We start from the raw sequence: 17,802 nt of genomic DNA, 5'->3' as shown, positions 1-17,802 counted from the left end.
CGCTGTAAGAAAGCGTTTTTTACAAAAAAAATAACACCGATGTTTTTGCCGCAATGTTTAAAACATGGCCACCGGTTTAATGTAATTTAAACAATCAATATGAAGCACCGATTTCGCCTGGAAATATATTTTGGGAACGTCGGTTAAATAATATCAAGGTTCTCTACTGACCACGTGGTTTATTTATTTAAAAAAATGTGTATAATATTAAGAATATGTATCATGCTGTTTTTATTGAGTTATCTCGCTTTACCTCCCAAACTTATGTTATTTACAAAACGTTATTCGCTGTCCTATGTCCAACACCGTACAGATCCCAAGCCGTCCCGCCCGTCCCACACGTGGCCACGTGCTCCGTCCCACGCCCAGAACGGGGACACTTGATCCAGATCACGTCCAACATTGAACAAAATCATTTTCATATACATTCCAATACATCATAATCTTTATAAGTAGCCTATAGCTACGGCTAGTCTTATTAAAAATGTTTGTGGCTCAATTTTGACTGGCAACCTAGTCGATATATATTCTCCTAATTATAAATACACATAAATTTTGGTTTTAGCAAAAAAAAGTTTTTTTTTCCTTCTATGGGGTCTTAGACTATATTTATCGATATTGACAAAGAAACTATTTATTTTTCAAGTTAGTTAAAACTGCACAAAGTGCAAAATTTATTAAATTCCTTTAATCTTTTAGTCCAAATGCAGTAAAACAACGTGAATCGCAATTTTCTTTAAGATTACCAACATGACCAGACAGTTCTTTCTCCGACACATCTTTCTCATTTACATTTAGAAATTACAATATTCCTTAAAAATAAAAAAAATAAATATTGAAACTTCAATTTTATCGATTTTATTTATTTTTAACAACCTTTAATAACCCTCATACCCTTTCTACGTACCGTACCTTATTCCCTACTCCTGCTTTTAAATGTATTCACCCTACACCCCATCCCTTCCACCCCACACGGGGTCCAAACTAACCCCCACCCTCACCCCACACGGGGTATAACTAACCCCCTCACCCCACACGGGGAATAACTAACCCACACCCCACACGGGGTATAACTAACCCTCACCCCACACGGGGTACAACTAACCCCCAAACTAAAACAACAGACCGGTCCCCAGCGGGGGTCAGTGCGAGGTCAGTCAGTGCAGTGGACGCGGCCGCAGCTCAGCGCGCTAAAGCGAGGGCCATGTATTCACATCTCGCTAGGAATAAAGTGGCTGCCGGCACCGCTAGTTTGCGTGAGTATAGACATACATACAAAATATACAGACATACAGTATACATACACACTCGTAATTGTACAGATGATAAACATACTACTTATACAAATTATAGATAAACACGAACTAAAAGTTATACACATGACACACAAAGTATACAGATAGACATACAGACACACAAAGTATATAATACAGTTGACAAATACACTAACTAAACACAGATGACAAACAAACTTATAGTTGCTTAAATAACACGCAAGCACACTTTTTAATGCTATACAGATTAAACAACAAAAAAAAAATACACGAATTGGCAACCTCCTCCTTTTTTGAAGTCGGTTAAAAAACAACAATACATTAACTTATGTTATTCAAATGACACAAAATCTAGCAATTATACAAACACACACACACACATATATACAGTGTCATACAATTCAATATTTGTAAAAATGACACATAATATTCTCACAATATAATACAATTGACACACAAAATATTAATTATACAGATGACACTTTAAACACTTTTTAAATTGAATGCTATTGCAATAATTCTAGCCAATTGTTATTTTAAATCTCTTTATGTATGTAAAACATACAATCAGACTCAAGTTAAGTTTAATTGATATATATGTTAAAATGTTATATATTATCGTATTATATATGTAAACAATATTTTATATGCAATCCTGAAGAGGGGGAAATGGCCCAGCAAGGTATTTCTATAATATAGGTTCAATTTTCAATGTTTCGTAACGCTAATACATTTTTTTTTTAGTATATTTCACATTTAGTATTATCCATATCTGTTTGTCTCTTTCACCTTCACGATATTTGACATTGGAAAGAATGCGACAAAACATTATAATACTGTTAAATTAGGTTGACATAACGTTGTTTAGTTTAGAATGTGCGAGTGAGACAGTATTCTATTAATAATGAAAGTGCAAGAGAGATGCCATGCGATTGTATAGTATAGTATGAAAAATACATGAACTGTCGTCACTTTTTTTCCAATGTCAATTTTTAAGAATGGATGGGAAAATATTTTTCAAAATATTTTTTTTTGTCACATCAAATATTTTATAAGCAATTTATCTATAATTTCGAGTGGTTTATCTATAATTTACTATCATTTGTGTAAATGTAAGTATGTATTTTATAGATTTATATTTATTTATTCTTTATTATTTGATTTATTTACATACATATTCCGACCCTGTATTTTTCGCTAGTAAATTCTTATAATATGTATTTCGCACAAGTGATGTGTTTCTTTTTCACTGCTTTTGTAAAGTGTCAAGCTATTTTATATTAATATGTATGTATGTATGCTAATATATCTTGATTGTGTAGGCAAGTAAGTTCCAATGTGTTCTTTATTGGCCAAAAAATACAGCACCTGTAAGAGATACTGTAAAATTTAGTTTTGCTGCTACTATAACACTATTTTCAATTGTTACACAAGTACTTAAAGTATTTACTCGCAATAATTGCAATCTGCCAATTGTTTTAGATTTAATTTCCATTCTTCACATTGAACAATAAAACTTAAAATATTTTCTTCACTAAATAATTTTTATTCATGTACAATTATAATATTTTTCCTTTTTGTTTGCATTGTCAATTAAACTAAATATGTCTTGATATTTCTACATCAATCATAATAGTTTTAATTTTAGTGTTTTCGGTTAAAAATTTGATTTGAATTTGAAATCAAATTTGATTTGCAGCCCGCGCAAAACGTTCACCCGTGAGCGGTACAGTCGCGCCAAGTCCCGAACGAACTGTGAGTCGCTCGAGATCGAGGCCCGGAGTGTCGCAGTCACAACGTGAGTTTTTTTATTTAGGCTTTTTTATTAGCTTTTTTTATTACGCTTTATTTTTTGTGTGTGTGTGTGTGTGTGGGGGGGGATTGATTAAATATGTTATGTATAAAATTGTTACTACATATATACTATACATATTGCAATTTGTAATATGTATCACCATTTTAATAAGGCTGGCTCAAACGGGTCTCCAGTGCCTGTGGTGGTATTTGACTTGGGGCCGATTTTTCAATGCTTGGATATTATTTATCCGTCCAATAAAGTATTACACTATAATATTAAAATGTCACGTAAACTGTGAAATACGGGCAATTAGAATACGTTTTTAAAATGGTAGTTGTATACATTATTCGACGAATAAGTTTTATCCAAGCATTGAAAAATCGGCCCTTAATGATGAAATTGATTAAATGGACCTTTTAATTCAATTTGATCACCACAGCGACATCCCGTTCATCATCACCATCATCCCGTGCGGGTCCGGTGTCACTGACGGGCGCCAGACGCAGACCGTCCGGGATCCCGCGCTCTTTGGCCGGATCCCGGGAGACTAGTCCCACTAGGTAAGAATGTCTCTATATTCAAAAACGTCCTGTTGGTCTTAGCGTGATGATATATAGCCTATAGCCCTCCTCGATAAATGGGCTATCTAAAACCGAAAGAATTTTTCAAATCGGACCAGCAGTTCATAAGATTAGCGCGTTCAAACAAACATACTCTTCAGCTTTATAATACATATTAAGTATATGTACTAGATTTCCGCCTACGGCTTTGCCCGCAATTTCAAACAATAATTGCACGCCTCATAAGCGAAGCGTTGAGGTGGGTACTACTGTCACTTCGCGCAAAACATCTGATTTTTCAAACTTAAAATGTCTTTATGTATCATACATTGCACTTGTAAGATAATACATACACACACATATTAAGAAAAAACACTATTTTTAACGTTCATGATATTTTTGATGTCATTTTTGTTATTTAAACTAGTTAAAAAACAGTTTAAAAAAGTTCTGTCTTGGACGTCCGTGTGTCTGTATGTGCGGATCCTTTTTCTTGTTAACACGATAGCGACCGAAATTCATCTCGTTCAACTTTTTTACATTAGGAAGTAAAAATTCAACACAAGTGGTTTTTTTGGCATTTAATAATAAATTATTGGCAGTAAACCATTCAGATATGTGTAAAAGAGCACTGTTCACTTCGTCAACATTTGGGTCATGCCTATCCACATTAAAAATTAATGAGGTATCATCTGCAAACAGAACTATTTCACACCTATCCTGCAAATAATAGGGAAGATCATTGATATATACCAAGAACAAGAAGGGACCTAAAATTGACCCCTGTGGAACACCAATGTTAATTGACGCACCGCTAGAACGTTCTCCATTAACAACTACAGTCTGTATCCTATCATGCAGGTATGACGCTATGAGGTTCTGGGCTTTTCCTTTAATTCCATAGTGATTAAGTTTACGTAACAAAGTACAATGTTCAACGCAGTCAAATGCCTTGGAGAGGTCACAAAATATCCCTAGAGCATTTTTTGAGTTTTCCCATGCCTTATATATATGTGTTAGAAGTGCAACTCCAGCATCTGTGGTTGAGCGCCCCTTTGTGAAACCAAACTGTTTGGTGTGCAGTAAATTATTATTTGCAAAATGACTACTCAATTGGTTTAATATTAACTTCTCGAATACCTTACTTAATGTTGGTAAAATAGAGATAGGTCTATAATTGTTACAGTCTTCTTGATCGCCCTTCTTAAATAAAGGTATAACTTTACTAAGCTTTAGTAAATTAGGAAATGTACCATAGTCACAACACTTATTAAATATGGAAGCTAAATTTTTCGCAATATTTTCTATTATATTATTAACTAAATTTACGGACATTCCCCAAAGATCACAAGTATTTTTAAGATTAAGCGTCTTAAAGGCAGTAACAATATCATTAGCAGTTACGTGTCGTAATTCAAATAATGTACTGCACTCCGCAACATGGTCCCTCAAAAAGGTCTCTGCAAGTGCTGAAGACGAATTTAAACTATTAGTAATAGTAGCAGGGACACTACTGAAGAATTCTTCAAAAGCAAGCGCAACATCAGCACTTTTGTCAATAACCCTGTCATTATTTACAAGTTTTATGGTATTACTTGATTTGCTTTTACCCATTTCACCATTAATAATTGACCAAACTGTTTTAACTTTATTATCAGAGTCGCGTATTTTTTCTTTGATATACAAACGCTTTGCAGTGAAACAAACTTTTTTAAAAATTTTTGAGTAATTTCTAACATAACTAAGAAAAGATGGGTCTTTATTATATTGCTTCATACCATATAATTCATAAAGAATGTTCCTGCACCTATGTATACTAGCTGTCGCCCATTTACTAAATGGTAAATCCTTGGTAATATTTAAAGATTTAACTTTAAATATTTTTTCAAATTCTTTATGTACTAAATTAAAAAGATTTTTAAACATTTCACAAGGACTATTAGGATAGGATTGATCATTTAGTACGGGCAGGTTTTTATTAATATTATTCCTAAATTTATTAATGCCTTTTTTAGTTATAGGCCTAACATTAATCCTTTTAAATGTAGGTATGCAATCCCATTCAAAAACTACTTTCTGGCCACAGTGATCCGAAGTCAATGTATTGAGAATATTTTTCTCTAAACAGATGCAGTCACAGTATATATTATCAATACAAGTTGCAGAAGTAGGTGTAATTCGTGTGGGTTCGTTAAAAAGTTTATATAGATTAAATGACTGAAACAAATTAACAATTCGTGTAGCCGTTTGTGTTTGTAAAAGTAAATCAATATTAAAATCACCACATACTATAACTTTTTTTTTACTTCTGCTTAGACGCTTTAATATTTCTTCCATGACTGTCTCAAACATATTATAGTCACTGGAAGGGGGTCTATAAACGCAAACAATAATATAACGCTCCAGCTCCACACAGGACAGTTCAATGGTCCGTTCTACAGAAAGACTAACAATGTCAGTTCGTTCTTTACATTTTACACTATCATGTACAAAAATAACAGAACCTCCGTGAATAGCCTGTGTCCTAAAGTATATACTTTTTAATTTGTAATTTTCAATATTTACTAACGACTGACATTGTTTAAGCCAATGTTCTGTTACACAAAATATTTTAATATTGTTATCATTCAGAAACAATTCTATTTCTAACAATTTGCTAGCCAAGCCTTGAATATTTTGATGCACAATGGAAAAACACTGCTTAGCTGTTGTCTTATATACTAGTTTAAATCTAGCTTAGGGCTAGATTGTCTGTCTACACTTAATCTAGGTTGATGTATAAAATTACTACTACATAAAATTATAGTAGATCGATGGTCTGATACCGAACATGTACCAGACTGGTTAATATTATATGCTATTAACATAGCAAGTTCACGCTTATATCTATATGGCAGATACACTGTATTCTTTGTCAAAGTAAAAGATTTAATACATGAGTTAATGTCAAAGTAAATAAATGCATCACGATGATGATTTGTTAGGTTATACAATTTTAAATTCATATTATAAATTAATCTATTTTGTTCTTGTGTCAAACCAGGTAGGTATGGCAAGGTACACAACATAAATTTACATTTAGTCTTACTACTAATATCTAACATTTTTTTTAATCCTACATCAATATCCTTATTATTTATATTTAAACTGTCCCCATATAATATAATTACAATATTATTCTTATTAAAGCTGAAATGATCCAGTGATTTGATTATATATTTAAATGAACTGTTAGGCGTACAAACATTAGTAACTTTAAGCCCTAAGTTGTTGAGCATAGCGCCAAATCCCTGACCAATATTATCTGACAACACAATTATTTCCTGCTTTGAAAGGTATTTAGTATTACTGGTTGGAACTGTGGTAGTGGGTTTAACACTATGTATGTCTGTGTAGTCAGGCTTATGGGGCGACGGTTGCTCATTGTCATTGTTTGAACACTGACATACATATTTATTGGTCAGCGACTCAAAACGATCCATATTCTCATTGCTCAACTTAATAAGATAATCTGCCTCTTGTATATGCTCATTAATTTGCATTTGGGCAGAAGAGTATTTCTGGTTCACATCAGTTAACATTTGACTTAAGGAGTCTATCTTCTCCTTAAGTTCAGTTGTTTCTACATCATATAAGATTTTATAGTATTCTAGATCCCTATGATATTTATCTAACTCCTGAACAAGGTTTATGTTGTCTTTCTTTAGTTGAACTATCTTTTTTAAAGAACTCTTTCTAACAATAGATTGCGTACGCTTGATGAATTTACTTATTCTAAGATATTTTTTTAACTTCTTATGCGAAGAGAAATTGAATTTTTTAAAGTTTATAGAGCCACTTAACTGTCCAAAATCGACTTTACTAATCGAGTCTTTTTTTTTCTCTTACGCTTGAGTATGCTCAGGAATAGAACCCTTTCGTTTTTCAGGGTCTGATTCGATGTGGTTTAATTGTTATTAAATAAACAAAAATAATAATTAATAAATATTTATTAAAAAAAAATTATGAGGCGTGCACTTTTGGATTTTCCAAATTATTTTTTTCTCTTACGCTTGAGTATGCTCAGGAATAGAACCCTTTCATTTTTCAGGGTCTGATTCGATGTGGTTTAATTGTTATTAAATAAACAAAAATAATAATTAATAAATATTTATTAAAAAAAAATTATGAGGCGTGCACTTTTGGATTTTCCAAATTATTTTAATTTATAATGAAAGGATGAAGTAATTGAACTTTTCTTTCAACTTTAAATTATTCTTTAACTCGATAGAATCGTATTTAGAGCTTTATTTCAACTAATTTGGAATTGATTTTGAATAATTTTTAGCGTCATTATAATGTAATATCAGTATGTAATCTGTTTAATTTCTTCTTAACTATGTTTTTGTTTGTGAATCACTACATAGTATAAAAAAAACAAAGTCGCTTTCTCTGTCCCTATGTCCCTTTGTATGCTGAAATCTTTAAAACTACGCAACGGATTTTGATGCGGTTTTTTGTTAATATAGTATAGTGATTCAAGAGGAAGGTTTTAGTGTATAATTTATTAGGTTTTAGACAAAGCGGGCGGTAAGCTAGAAAAAAATTTCTTTGTCTATTTTAAACTTGAGTTTTATTTACAGAACTGGTCGCTCGAGCAGTGTGGTGGGTCGTCGTAGGGAATCCATGGAGAGAAGTACTCGACCTCCAGCGGCTAGCTTACGATTGTTACAGCAGTCTAGAGATGCCGAACAGACTTTAAGAGTAAGTTTTTATTCATTATTATTATTTATTCTTGGACAATTTTCACACACGGCACGATCTGATCCCATTATAAAATTTCGCTTGTGTTATGGAAACCAGATGGCTGATAAACATAAATATATAATTTTAAATAAACACTTATACACAAATATTTGTCCCGGGTGGGAATCGAACCCACGACCTCTGTCTTGAAAGGCAGGGCAACTACCAACCAAGCCAACCGGTCAGTCAATGATTGTAAGAAACTTTTTTTTACTGTTCACATACAAACAAACAAATAACATTTAAAATAATTATCTTATATATAAAAATGAATCGCAAAATGTGTTGGTAAGCGCATAACTCGAGAACGGCTGAACCGATTTCGATAATTCTTTTTTTATTATATTCCTTGAAGTACGAGGATGGTTCTTATGTAGAGAAAACGTAAATATGTACCACGGGCGAAGCCGGGGCGGACCGCTAGTAATAATATAATTGCAGAGTCCAGAAGACAATTCGACATGCGAAGGCAGAAGGGACGACGATTCGGAAGCTTCGAGCGTTTGCTCTGAACGGAGTCTTGATTCGTACAGACGGCATGATGTGAGTTTTATATACATATTTATTTATTTTTTATTTATTTTATGGTGTACTAGTAATGAATCATGGGTAGCCGATAGAGATGTCGTTTAGAGGTGTTACTATGACGTCATGAAGTAGGAGCAATAAATAGGTCATCCTGCTTGAGCAAAAAACGCGGGTTATAATCCCGCCTTACGGTCCACCGTTTTTTTTTTCAAATTTAAATACATATTTATTTATTTCAGAGTATATCCTGGTCATCCTCAGGTCGTCTCGGGTGGGAGGGCTCACCCCCCCCACCCCCACCACCCGACGATATTATAGCATTGTGTGCGTGTACACATTGGACTGAGAGGAAGGATGGCTTGACACATTTGGTGAGTCTCGGCTTGACACATTTGGTGAGTCTCAAACCCGTATAATTGACTAAAGTTGATAAAAATTCAACTTAAGTCGCCATTACGAGTACATCACGAGTGATAGAATTGGAAGACACACACTATACAAGAACTCACATATTTAAAAATTAATACTTTTCAATGTCTGAAGTGTTTTGATAATAAATAAATAAATATTTCAGGACAATTTACACACACGGCACGATCTGATCCCATACTAAGCTTTCGCTTGTGTTATGGAAACCAGATGAACATACATATATAATTTAAAAATTTGGAAAATCCAAAAGTGCACGCCTCATAATTTTTTTTTAATAAATATTTATTAATTATTATTTTTGTTTATTTAATAACAATTAAACCACATCGAATCAGACCCTGAAAAAGGAAAGGGTTCTATTCCTGAGCATACTCAAGCGTAAGAGAAAAAAAAAGACTCGATTAGTAAAGTATTTCGGTCGCTATCGTGTTAACAAGAAAAAGGATCCGCACATACAGACACACGGACGTCCAAGACAGAACTTTTTTAAACTGTTTTTTAACTAGTTTAAATAACAAAAATGACATCAAAAATATCATGAACGTTAAAAATAGTGTTTTTTCTTAATATGTGTGTGTATGTATTATCTTACAAGTGCAATGTATGATACATAAAGACATTTTAAGTTTGAAAAATCAGATGTTTTGCGCGAAGTGACAGTAGTACCCACCTCAACGCTTCGCTTATGAGGCGTGCAAAAATACATTTATAGATAATTAAAACCCAGACACAGAGCAAATAAATATGTTCATCACACAAATATTTGCCCCGGGTGGGAATCAAACCCACGACCTCTGGCTTGGAAGGCAGGGCCACTACCAACCGAGCCATCCGGCCAGTCAATGATGACATCATAGTGATGTGTTCTCTACGCATTAGATCGAACGCTAAGAAAGGATTTTGATCGATTCTACCCCCATATATATATATAAAATGGGGATTCATCCCCTATGCAAATTTTGTACCGTGAAAATTTATCTTTTCCACGCAGACGAAGCTGCGGGCAACAGCTAGTATATAACAGTTTTGATAGTCTATATGCTTTAGGGCCTATTTTTCAATGCTTGGATAAAACTTATCCGTACAATAAAGTATTACACGATAATATTAAAATGTCACGTAAACTGTCAAATGCGGGCAATTAGAATACGTTTTTAAAGTAGTAGTTTTATACATTATTCAACGAATAAGTTTTATCCAAGCATTGAAAAATCGGCCCATAATAATATTTTTAATTCCAGGCCAATTACCTAAACAGCGGTCGGCTTCTAAACGAAGATCAACTCCGACGTCTCACAGAACTATTGAACAAGATGTTCGTCGACGCGCATACGAAAGTGTTCTCTTTATTATTGGACGCAGTTTGTGAACTACTGCTCGTGCACTGGCAACACTTGAAGGACTGGTTATATCAGCTTATGTTCAGGTTAGGGTAGACGAGGAAATTACGAAATCATGAAAAAAATTAAAAAAATATCTGTGTAAATACCTCAAAAGCCACAAAATATCACTGAAAATACCAAGAAAGTTGTAAAAATCGATGAAAATAACAAAAAAATATGTAAAAACTACCAAACAATTACAAAAAAGTGTTCTCACTACTACTTACACTAATTGGACGCAGTTTGCGAAATCATTCATTCTTCACACACTCATTCTATCATTCACTCATTCGTCATTAATTAATTCATATTTTATAAAAAACTAGCTGTGCCCCGCGGTTTCACCCGCGCGTCTGTTGGTCTTAGCGTGATGATATATAGCCTATATTACTCGTGGATAATGTAGCTTTCAAATGGTGAAAGAATTTTTAAAATCGGTCCAGTAGTTTATGAGCCTATTCATTACAATCAAACAAACAAAGTTTTCCTCTTTATAATATTAGTGTAGATTTAAAAAATTAAGGCAATAATTTTCCAGGCTACTAATGAAACTCGGTACGGACATACTCGGCTCAGTGCAAAGCAAAATTATGAAGACCTTAGACGTTATACACGAATGTTTCCCCGCTGAGTTGCAACTGCACAATATATTCAGGTGAGTTGAGTAACACTTTGAGTTTGAGTTTGGTAAATAAATAAATTATGCGTATTAAAACTTAGTATTGATATTTAATGCGAGTATAAATAGTAAAAACAAAGTAGTAGTGAAGTCTCATGTCCCCTAGTCACCTAGTGGAGTATGGGGCAGATGCATTATACATCTGTTTCACTGATCGATTTTCTTTACGGACAAGTAGGTGATCAGCCTTCTGTGTCCTGCCAGACCGAGACATTTTTCTTCGTCTCCACCGGGAATCGAACCCCTCGGTATTATGCTCACGCGTCAACCACTGTACCAAGGAGGTGGTCAAAAAAAAGGACAGATATTTAATTATGTAAATAAATTTTAACAGGTTTTTAGCAGACGGTGCTACAGCGCCCACGGCTAAAACAAAAGCGGCTGCGCTAAGATTCTTAGCAGATTTGGCGCATGACTATTGTACGCCCAATAGTTTAGCGGTCGCTTTACAAGGTATGTAAATAAATATTTCAGGACAATTTTCACACACGGCACGATCTGACCCCATACTAAGCTTTCGCTTGTTTTATGGAAACCTGATGGCTGATAAACATACATATATATATATTTTAAATAAATACTTGTATAGATAATTAACACCCAGACACAGAGAAAACTTCTATGTACATTTTGTACTAAGTGAAATACAATAAATAGTGGCAACTCGCGTTCCAAAAATCAGCATTCCTTTTCTGCGCACTTTTTATCTGTTCTGTGGCTGAAGTTGATATCAAATTATTGCTGGAAAAAAAATATGAAAGCGTGTGTGTCGAGCACACGTATCAGAAGTGAAATTTCTTTGGCAAGATTTAAAGATATTACTGCCTGTATTGCCATGACGCGACCGTGAAATTTTACTCTCAACGCGCCTAAAGAAGTTTCACTTCAATTTTTTTTATATTTTTGAGTTTTTTTTTAAGCTCTTTTAATATTAATTTTAATTTATCCGCTAGGTGGTAGCACAGGAGTAGCAGGTCGTGCGTTAACCAAAGTCGCGTATTTAGCAAGTGAGCCGCGAGCTGGCGACGTGCGGCAGGCGGCCCGCCGGGCGCTAGCGCACCTGTACGACTGCAACCCGCCGCCCGTGAGTGCACACATACATACACATAGATATACACATGTGTACACCCACAGATACAAACATTCAACATACACAAAATAACAACGACAATATTGATACACAAAATAATACAACGATCTTGTTAATAACTACGATACACAACATATAACACACAAACACACAGATGTGTACACCCACAGATACAAACATTCAAGATACACAAAATAACAACGACAATATTGATACAAAAGCTCCCTGACCGGTAAAAGCACCTGTTCCAGCTCCCTGACCGGTAAAAGCACCTGTTCCAGCTCCCTGACCTGTAAAAGCACCTGTTCCAGCTCCCTGACCTGTAAAAATACCTGTTCCAGCTCCCTGACCGGTAAAAGCACCTGTTCCAGCTCCCCGACCGGTAAAAGCACCTGTTCCAGCTCCCTGACCGGTAAAAGCACCTGTTCCAGCTCCCTGACCGGTAAAAGCACCTGTTCCAGCTCCCTGACCGGTAAAAGCACCTGTTCCAGCTCCCTGACCTGTAAAAGCACCTGTTCCAGCTCCCTGACCGGTAAAAGCACCTGTTCCAACTCCCTGACCTGTAAAAGCACCTGTTCCAGCTCCCTGACCAGTAAAAGCACCTGTTCCAGCTCCCTGACCGGTAAAAGCACCTGTTCCAGCTCCCTGACCGGTAAAAGCACCTGTTCCAGCTCCCTGACCGGTAAAAGCACCTTTTCCAGCTCCCTGACCTGTAAAAGCACCTGTTCCAGCTCCCTGACCGGTAAAAGCACCTGTTCCAGCTCCCTGACCTGTAAAAGCACCTGTTCCAGCTCCCTGACCGGTAAAAGCACCTGTTCCAGCTCCCTGACCGGTAAAAGCACCTGTTCCAGCTCCCTGACCGGTAAAAGCACCTGTTCCAGCTCCCTGACCTGTAAAAGCACCTGTTCCAGCTCCCTGACCGGTAAAAGCACCTGTTCCAGCTCCCAGACCGGTAAAAGCACCTGTTCCAGCTCCCTGACCGGTAAAAGCACCTGTTCCAGCTCCCTGACCGGTAAAAGCACCTGTTCCAGCTCCCTGACCTGTAAAAGCACCTGTTCCAGCTCCCTGCCCTGTAAAAGCACCTGTTCCAGCTCCCTGACCTGTAAAAGCACCTGTTCCAGCTCCCTGACCGGTAAAAGCACCTGTTCCAGCTCCCTGACCTGTAAAAGCACCTGTTCCAGCTCCCTGACCGGTAAAAGCACCTGTTCCAGCTCCCTGACCGGTAAAAGCACCTGTTCCAGCTCCCTGACCGGTAAAAGCACCTGTTCCAGCTCCCTGACCTGTAAAAGCACCTGTTCCAGCTCCCTGACCTGTAAAAGCACCTGTTCCAGCTCCCTGACCTGTAAAAGCACCTGTTCCAGCTCCCTGACCGGTAAAAGCACCTGTTCCAGCTCCCTGACCTGTAAAAGCACCTGTTCCAGCTCCCTGACCGGTAAAAGCACCTGTTCCAGCTCCCTGACCGGTAAAAGCACCTGTTCCAGCTCCCTGACCGGTAAAAGCACCTGTTCCAGCTCCCTGACCGGTAAAAGCACCTGTTCCAGCTCCCTGACCGGTAAAAGCACCTGTTCCAGCTCCCTGACCTGTAAAAGCACCTGTTCCAGCTCCCTGCCCTGTAAAAGCACCTGTTCCAGCTCCCTGACCTGTAAAAGCACCTGTTCCAGCTCCCTGACCGGTAAAAGCACCTGTTCCAGCTCCCTGACCGGTAAAAGCACCTGTTCCAGCTCCCTGACCTGTAAAAGCACCTGTTCCAGCTCCCTGACCGGTAAAAGCACCTGTTCCAGCTCCCTGACCGGTAAAAGCACCTGTTCCAGCTCCCTGACCTGTAAAAGCACCTGTTCCAGCTCCCTGACCGGTAAAAGCACCTGTTCCAGCTCCCTGACCGGTAAAAGCACCTGTTCCAGCTCCCTGACCGGTAAAAGCACCTGTTCCAGCTCCCTGACCTGTAAAAGCACCTGTTCCAGCTCCCTGACCGGTAAAAGCACCTGTTCCAGCTCCCTGACCGGTAAAAGCACCTGTTCCAGCTCCCTGACCGGTAAAAGCACCTGTTCCAGCTCCCTGACCTGTAAAAGCACCTGTTCCAGCTCCCTGACCGGTAAAAGCACCTGTTCCAGCTCCCTGACCGGTAAAAGCACCTGTTCCAGCTCCCTGACCTGTAAAAGCACCTGTTCAAGCTCCCTGCCCTGTAAAAGCACCTGTTCCAGCTCCCTGACCGGTAAAAGCACCTGTTCCAGCTCCCTGACCGGTAAAAGCACCTGTTCCAGCTCCCTGACCTGTAAAAGCACCTGTTCCAGCTCCCTGACCTGTAAAAATACCTGTTCCAGCTCCCTGACCGGTAAAAGCACCTGTTCCAGCTCCCTGACCTGTAAAAGCACCTGTTCCAGCTCCCTGACCGGTAAGAGCACCTGTTCCAGCTCCCTGACCTGTAAAAGCACCTGTTCCAGCTCCCTGACCTGTAAAAGCACCTGTTCCAGCTCCCTGACCTGTAAAAATACCTGTTCCAGCTCCCTGACCGGTAAAAGCACCTGTTCCAGCTCCCTGACCTGTAAAAGCACCTGTTCCAGCTCCCTGACCGGTAAGAGCACCTGTTCCAGCTCCCTGACCTGTAAAAGCACCTGTTCCAGCTCCCTGACCTGTAAAAGCACCTGTTCCAGCTCCCTGACCTGTAAAAATACCTGTTCCAGCTCCCTGACCGGTAAAAGCACCTGTTCCAGCTCCCTGACCTGTAAAAGCACCTGTTCCAGCTCCCTGACCTGTAAAAGCACCTGTTCCAGCTCCCTGACCGGTAAGAGCACCTGTTCCAGCTCCCTGACCGGTAAGAGCACCTGTTCCAGCTCCCTGACCGGTAAGAGCACCTGTTCCAGCTCCCTGACCGGTAAAAGCACCTGTTCCAGCTCCCTGACCGGTAAAAGCACCTGTTCCAGCTCCCTGACCGGTAAAAGCACCTGTCCCAGCTCCCTGACCTGTAAAAGCACCTGTTCCAGCTCCCTGACCGGTAAAAGCACCTGTTCCAGCTCCCTGACCGGTAAAAGCACCTGTTCCAGCTCCCTGACCGGTAAAAGCACCTGTTCCAGCTCCCTGACATGTAAAAGCACCTGTTCCAGCTCCCTGACCTGTAAAAGCACCTGTTCCAGCTCCCTGACCGGTAAAAGCACCTGTTCCAGCTCCCTGACCGGTAAAAGCACCTGTTCCAGCTCCCTGACCGGTAAAAGCACCTGTTCCAGCTCCCTGACCGGTAAAAGCACCTGTTCCAGCTCCCTGACCTGTAAAAGCACCTGTTCCAGCTCCCTGACCTGTAAAAGCACCTGTTCCAGCTCCCTGACCGGTAAGAGCACCTGTTCCAGCTCCCTGACCGGTAAGAGCACCTGTTCCAGCTCCCTGACCGGTAAGAGCACCTGTTCCAGCTCCCTGACCGGTAAAAGCACCTGTTCCAGCTCCCTGACCGGTAAAAGCACCTGTTCCAGCTCCCTGACCTGTAAAAATACCTGTTCCAGCTCCCTGACCGGTAAAAGCACCTGTTCCAGCTCCCTGACCTGTAAAAGCACCTGTTCCAGCTCCCTGACCTGTAAAAGCACCTGTTCCAGCTCCCTGACCGGTAAGAGCACCTGTGCCAGCTCCCTGACCGGTAAGAGCACCTGTTCCAGCTCCCTGACCGGTAAGAGCACCTGTTCCAGCTCCCTGACCGGTAAAAGCACCTGTTCCAGCTCCCTGACCGGTAAAAGCACCTGTTCCAGCTCCCTGACCGGTAAAAGCACCTGTCCCAGCTCCCTGACCTGTAAAAGCACCTGTTCCAGCTCCCTGACCGGTAAAAGCACCTGTTCCAGCTCCCTGACCGGTAAAAGCACCTGTTCCAGCTCCCTGACCGGTAAAAGCACCTGTTCCAGCTCCCTGACATGTAAAAGCACCTGTTCCAGCTCCCTGACCTGTAAAAGCACCTGTTCCAGCTCCCTGACCTGTAAAGGTTCCTGACTGGTAAAAGCTCCCTGACTGGTTAAAGCACCTCGCACTGTACGACTGCAATGCGCCGCCCGTGAGTGCAGACATACATACACATAGATATACACATGTGTACACCCACAGATACAAACATTCAACATACACAAAATAACAACGACAATATTGATACACAAAATAATACAACGATCTTGTTAATAACTACGATACACAACATATAACACACAAACACACAGATGTGTACACCCACAGATACAAACATTCAAGATACACAAAATAACAACGACAATATTGATACAAAAGCTCCCTGACCGGTAAAAGCACCTGTTCCAGCTCCCTGACCGGTAAAAGCACCTGTTCCAGCTCCCTGACCGGTAAAAGCACCTGTTCCAGCTCCCTGACCGGTAAAATCACCTGTTCCAGCTCCCTGACCGGTAAAAGCACCTGTTCCAGCTCCCTGACCGGTAAAAGCACCTGTTCCAGCTCCCTGACCGGTAAAAGCACCTGTTCCAGCTCCCTGACATGTAAAAGCACCTGTTCCAGCTCCCTGACCTGTAAAAGCACCTGTTCCAGCTCCCTGACCTGTAAAAGCTCCCTGACTGGTAAAAGCTCCCTGACTGGTAAAAGCTCCCTGACTGGTTAAAGCACCTCGCACTGTACGACTGCAATGCGCCGCCCGTGAGTGCAGACATACATACACATAGATATACACATGTGTACACCCACAGATACAAACATTCAACATACACAAAATAACAACGACAATATTGATACACAAAATAATACAACGATCTTGTTAATAACTACGATACACACCATATACAAAGACAAAGTATATACACTCGGAGATAACATTCACGTCGTACACTTGTAATCACTACATCATAGTTATAGCTAAACCGGTAAAAGCCCCCTGACCGGTAAAAGCTCCCTGACCGGTAAAAGCTCCCTGACCGGTAAAAGCTCCCCGACCGGTAAAAGCTCCCCGACCGGTAAAAGCTCCCTGACCGGTAAAAGCTCCCCGACCGGTAAAAGCTCCCCGACCGGTAAAAGCTCCCCAACCAGTAAAAGCTATCCGACCGGTAAAAGCTCCCTGACCGGTAAAAGCTCCCTGACCGGTAAAAGATCCCCGACCGGTAAGAGCTCCCCAACCGGTAAAAGCTCCCTGACCGGTAAAAGCACCTGTTCGAGCTCCCTGACCGGTAAAAGCACCTGTAACCTGTTGTTGTTGACCTGTTAAAGCATCTGTTATAGCTTCCTGACCTTTAATTACATCATACTTACATCCCGCAAAAAACACTATCTAACTAATGTTGCATGCAC

The 17,802-nt window shown here is 39.4% G+C and overlaps 1 protein-coding gene across 1 annotated transcript in view; it reads left to right on the top strand.

Annotated features, from left to right (window-relative positions):
• chb (CLIP-associating protein) overlaps positions 1–17,802 on the top strand; it is a 57,594-nt gene that overhangs the window by 28,177 nt on the left and 11,615 nt on the right. Inside the window, exons 17-27 of the mRNA XM_090117558.1 lie at positions 1,125–1,256; positions 1,936–1,956; positions 2,974–3,072; positions 3,512–3,632; positions 8,255–8,375; positions 8,859–8,960; positions 9,185–9,316; positions 10,619–10,803; positions 11,298–11,414; positions 11,773–11,891; positions 12,392–12,522. Of these exons, the coding sequence (XP_089973684.1) occupies positions 1,125–1,256; positions 1,936–1,956; positions 2,974–3,072; positions 3,512–3,632; positions 8,255–8,375; positions 8,859–8,960; positions 9,185–9,316; positions 10,619–10,803; positions 11,298–11,414; positions 11,773–11,891; positions 12,392–12,522 (1,280 nt within the window). The remainder of the gene's footprint in view (positions 1–1,124; positions 1,257–1,935; positions 1,957–2,973; positions 3,073–3,511; positions 3,633–8,254; positions 8,376–8,858; positions 8,961–9,184; positions 9,317–10,618; positions 10,804–11,297; positions 11,415–11,772; positions 11,892–12,391; positions 12,523–17,802) is intronic.

The sequence above is a fragment of the Colias eurytheme genome, chromosome 28 (assembly GCF_061535395.1).
Source record: "Colias eurytheme isolate Ceu_HAF_F1 chromosome 28, ilColEury1 Martin Lab GWU primary, whole genome shotgun sequence".
In the NCBI taxonomy this organism is placed as follows: Eukaryota; Metazoa; Arthropoda; class Insecta; order Lepidoptera; family Pieridae; genus Colias; species Colias eurytheme.
This window is presented reverse-complemented; position numbering and strand designations above follow the sequence as displayed.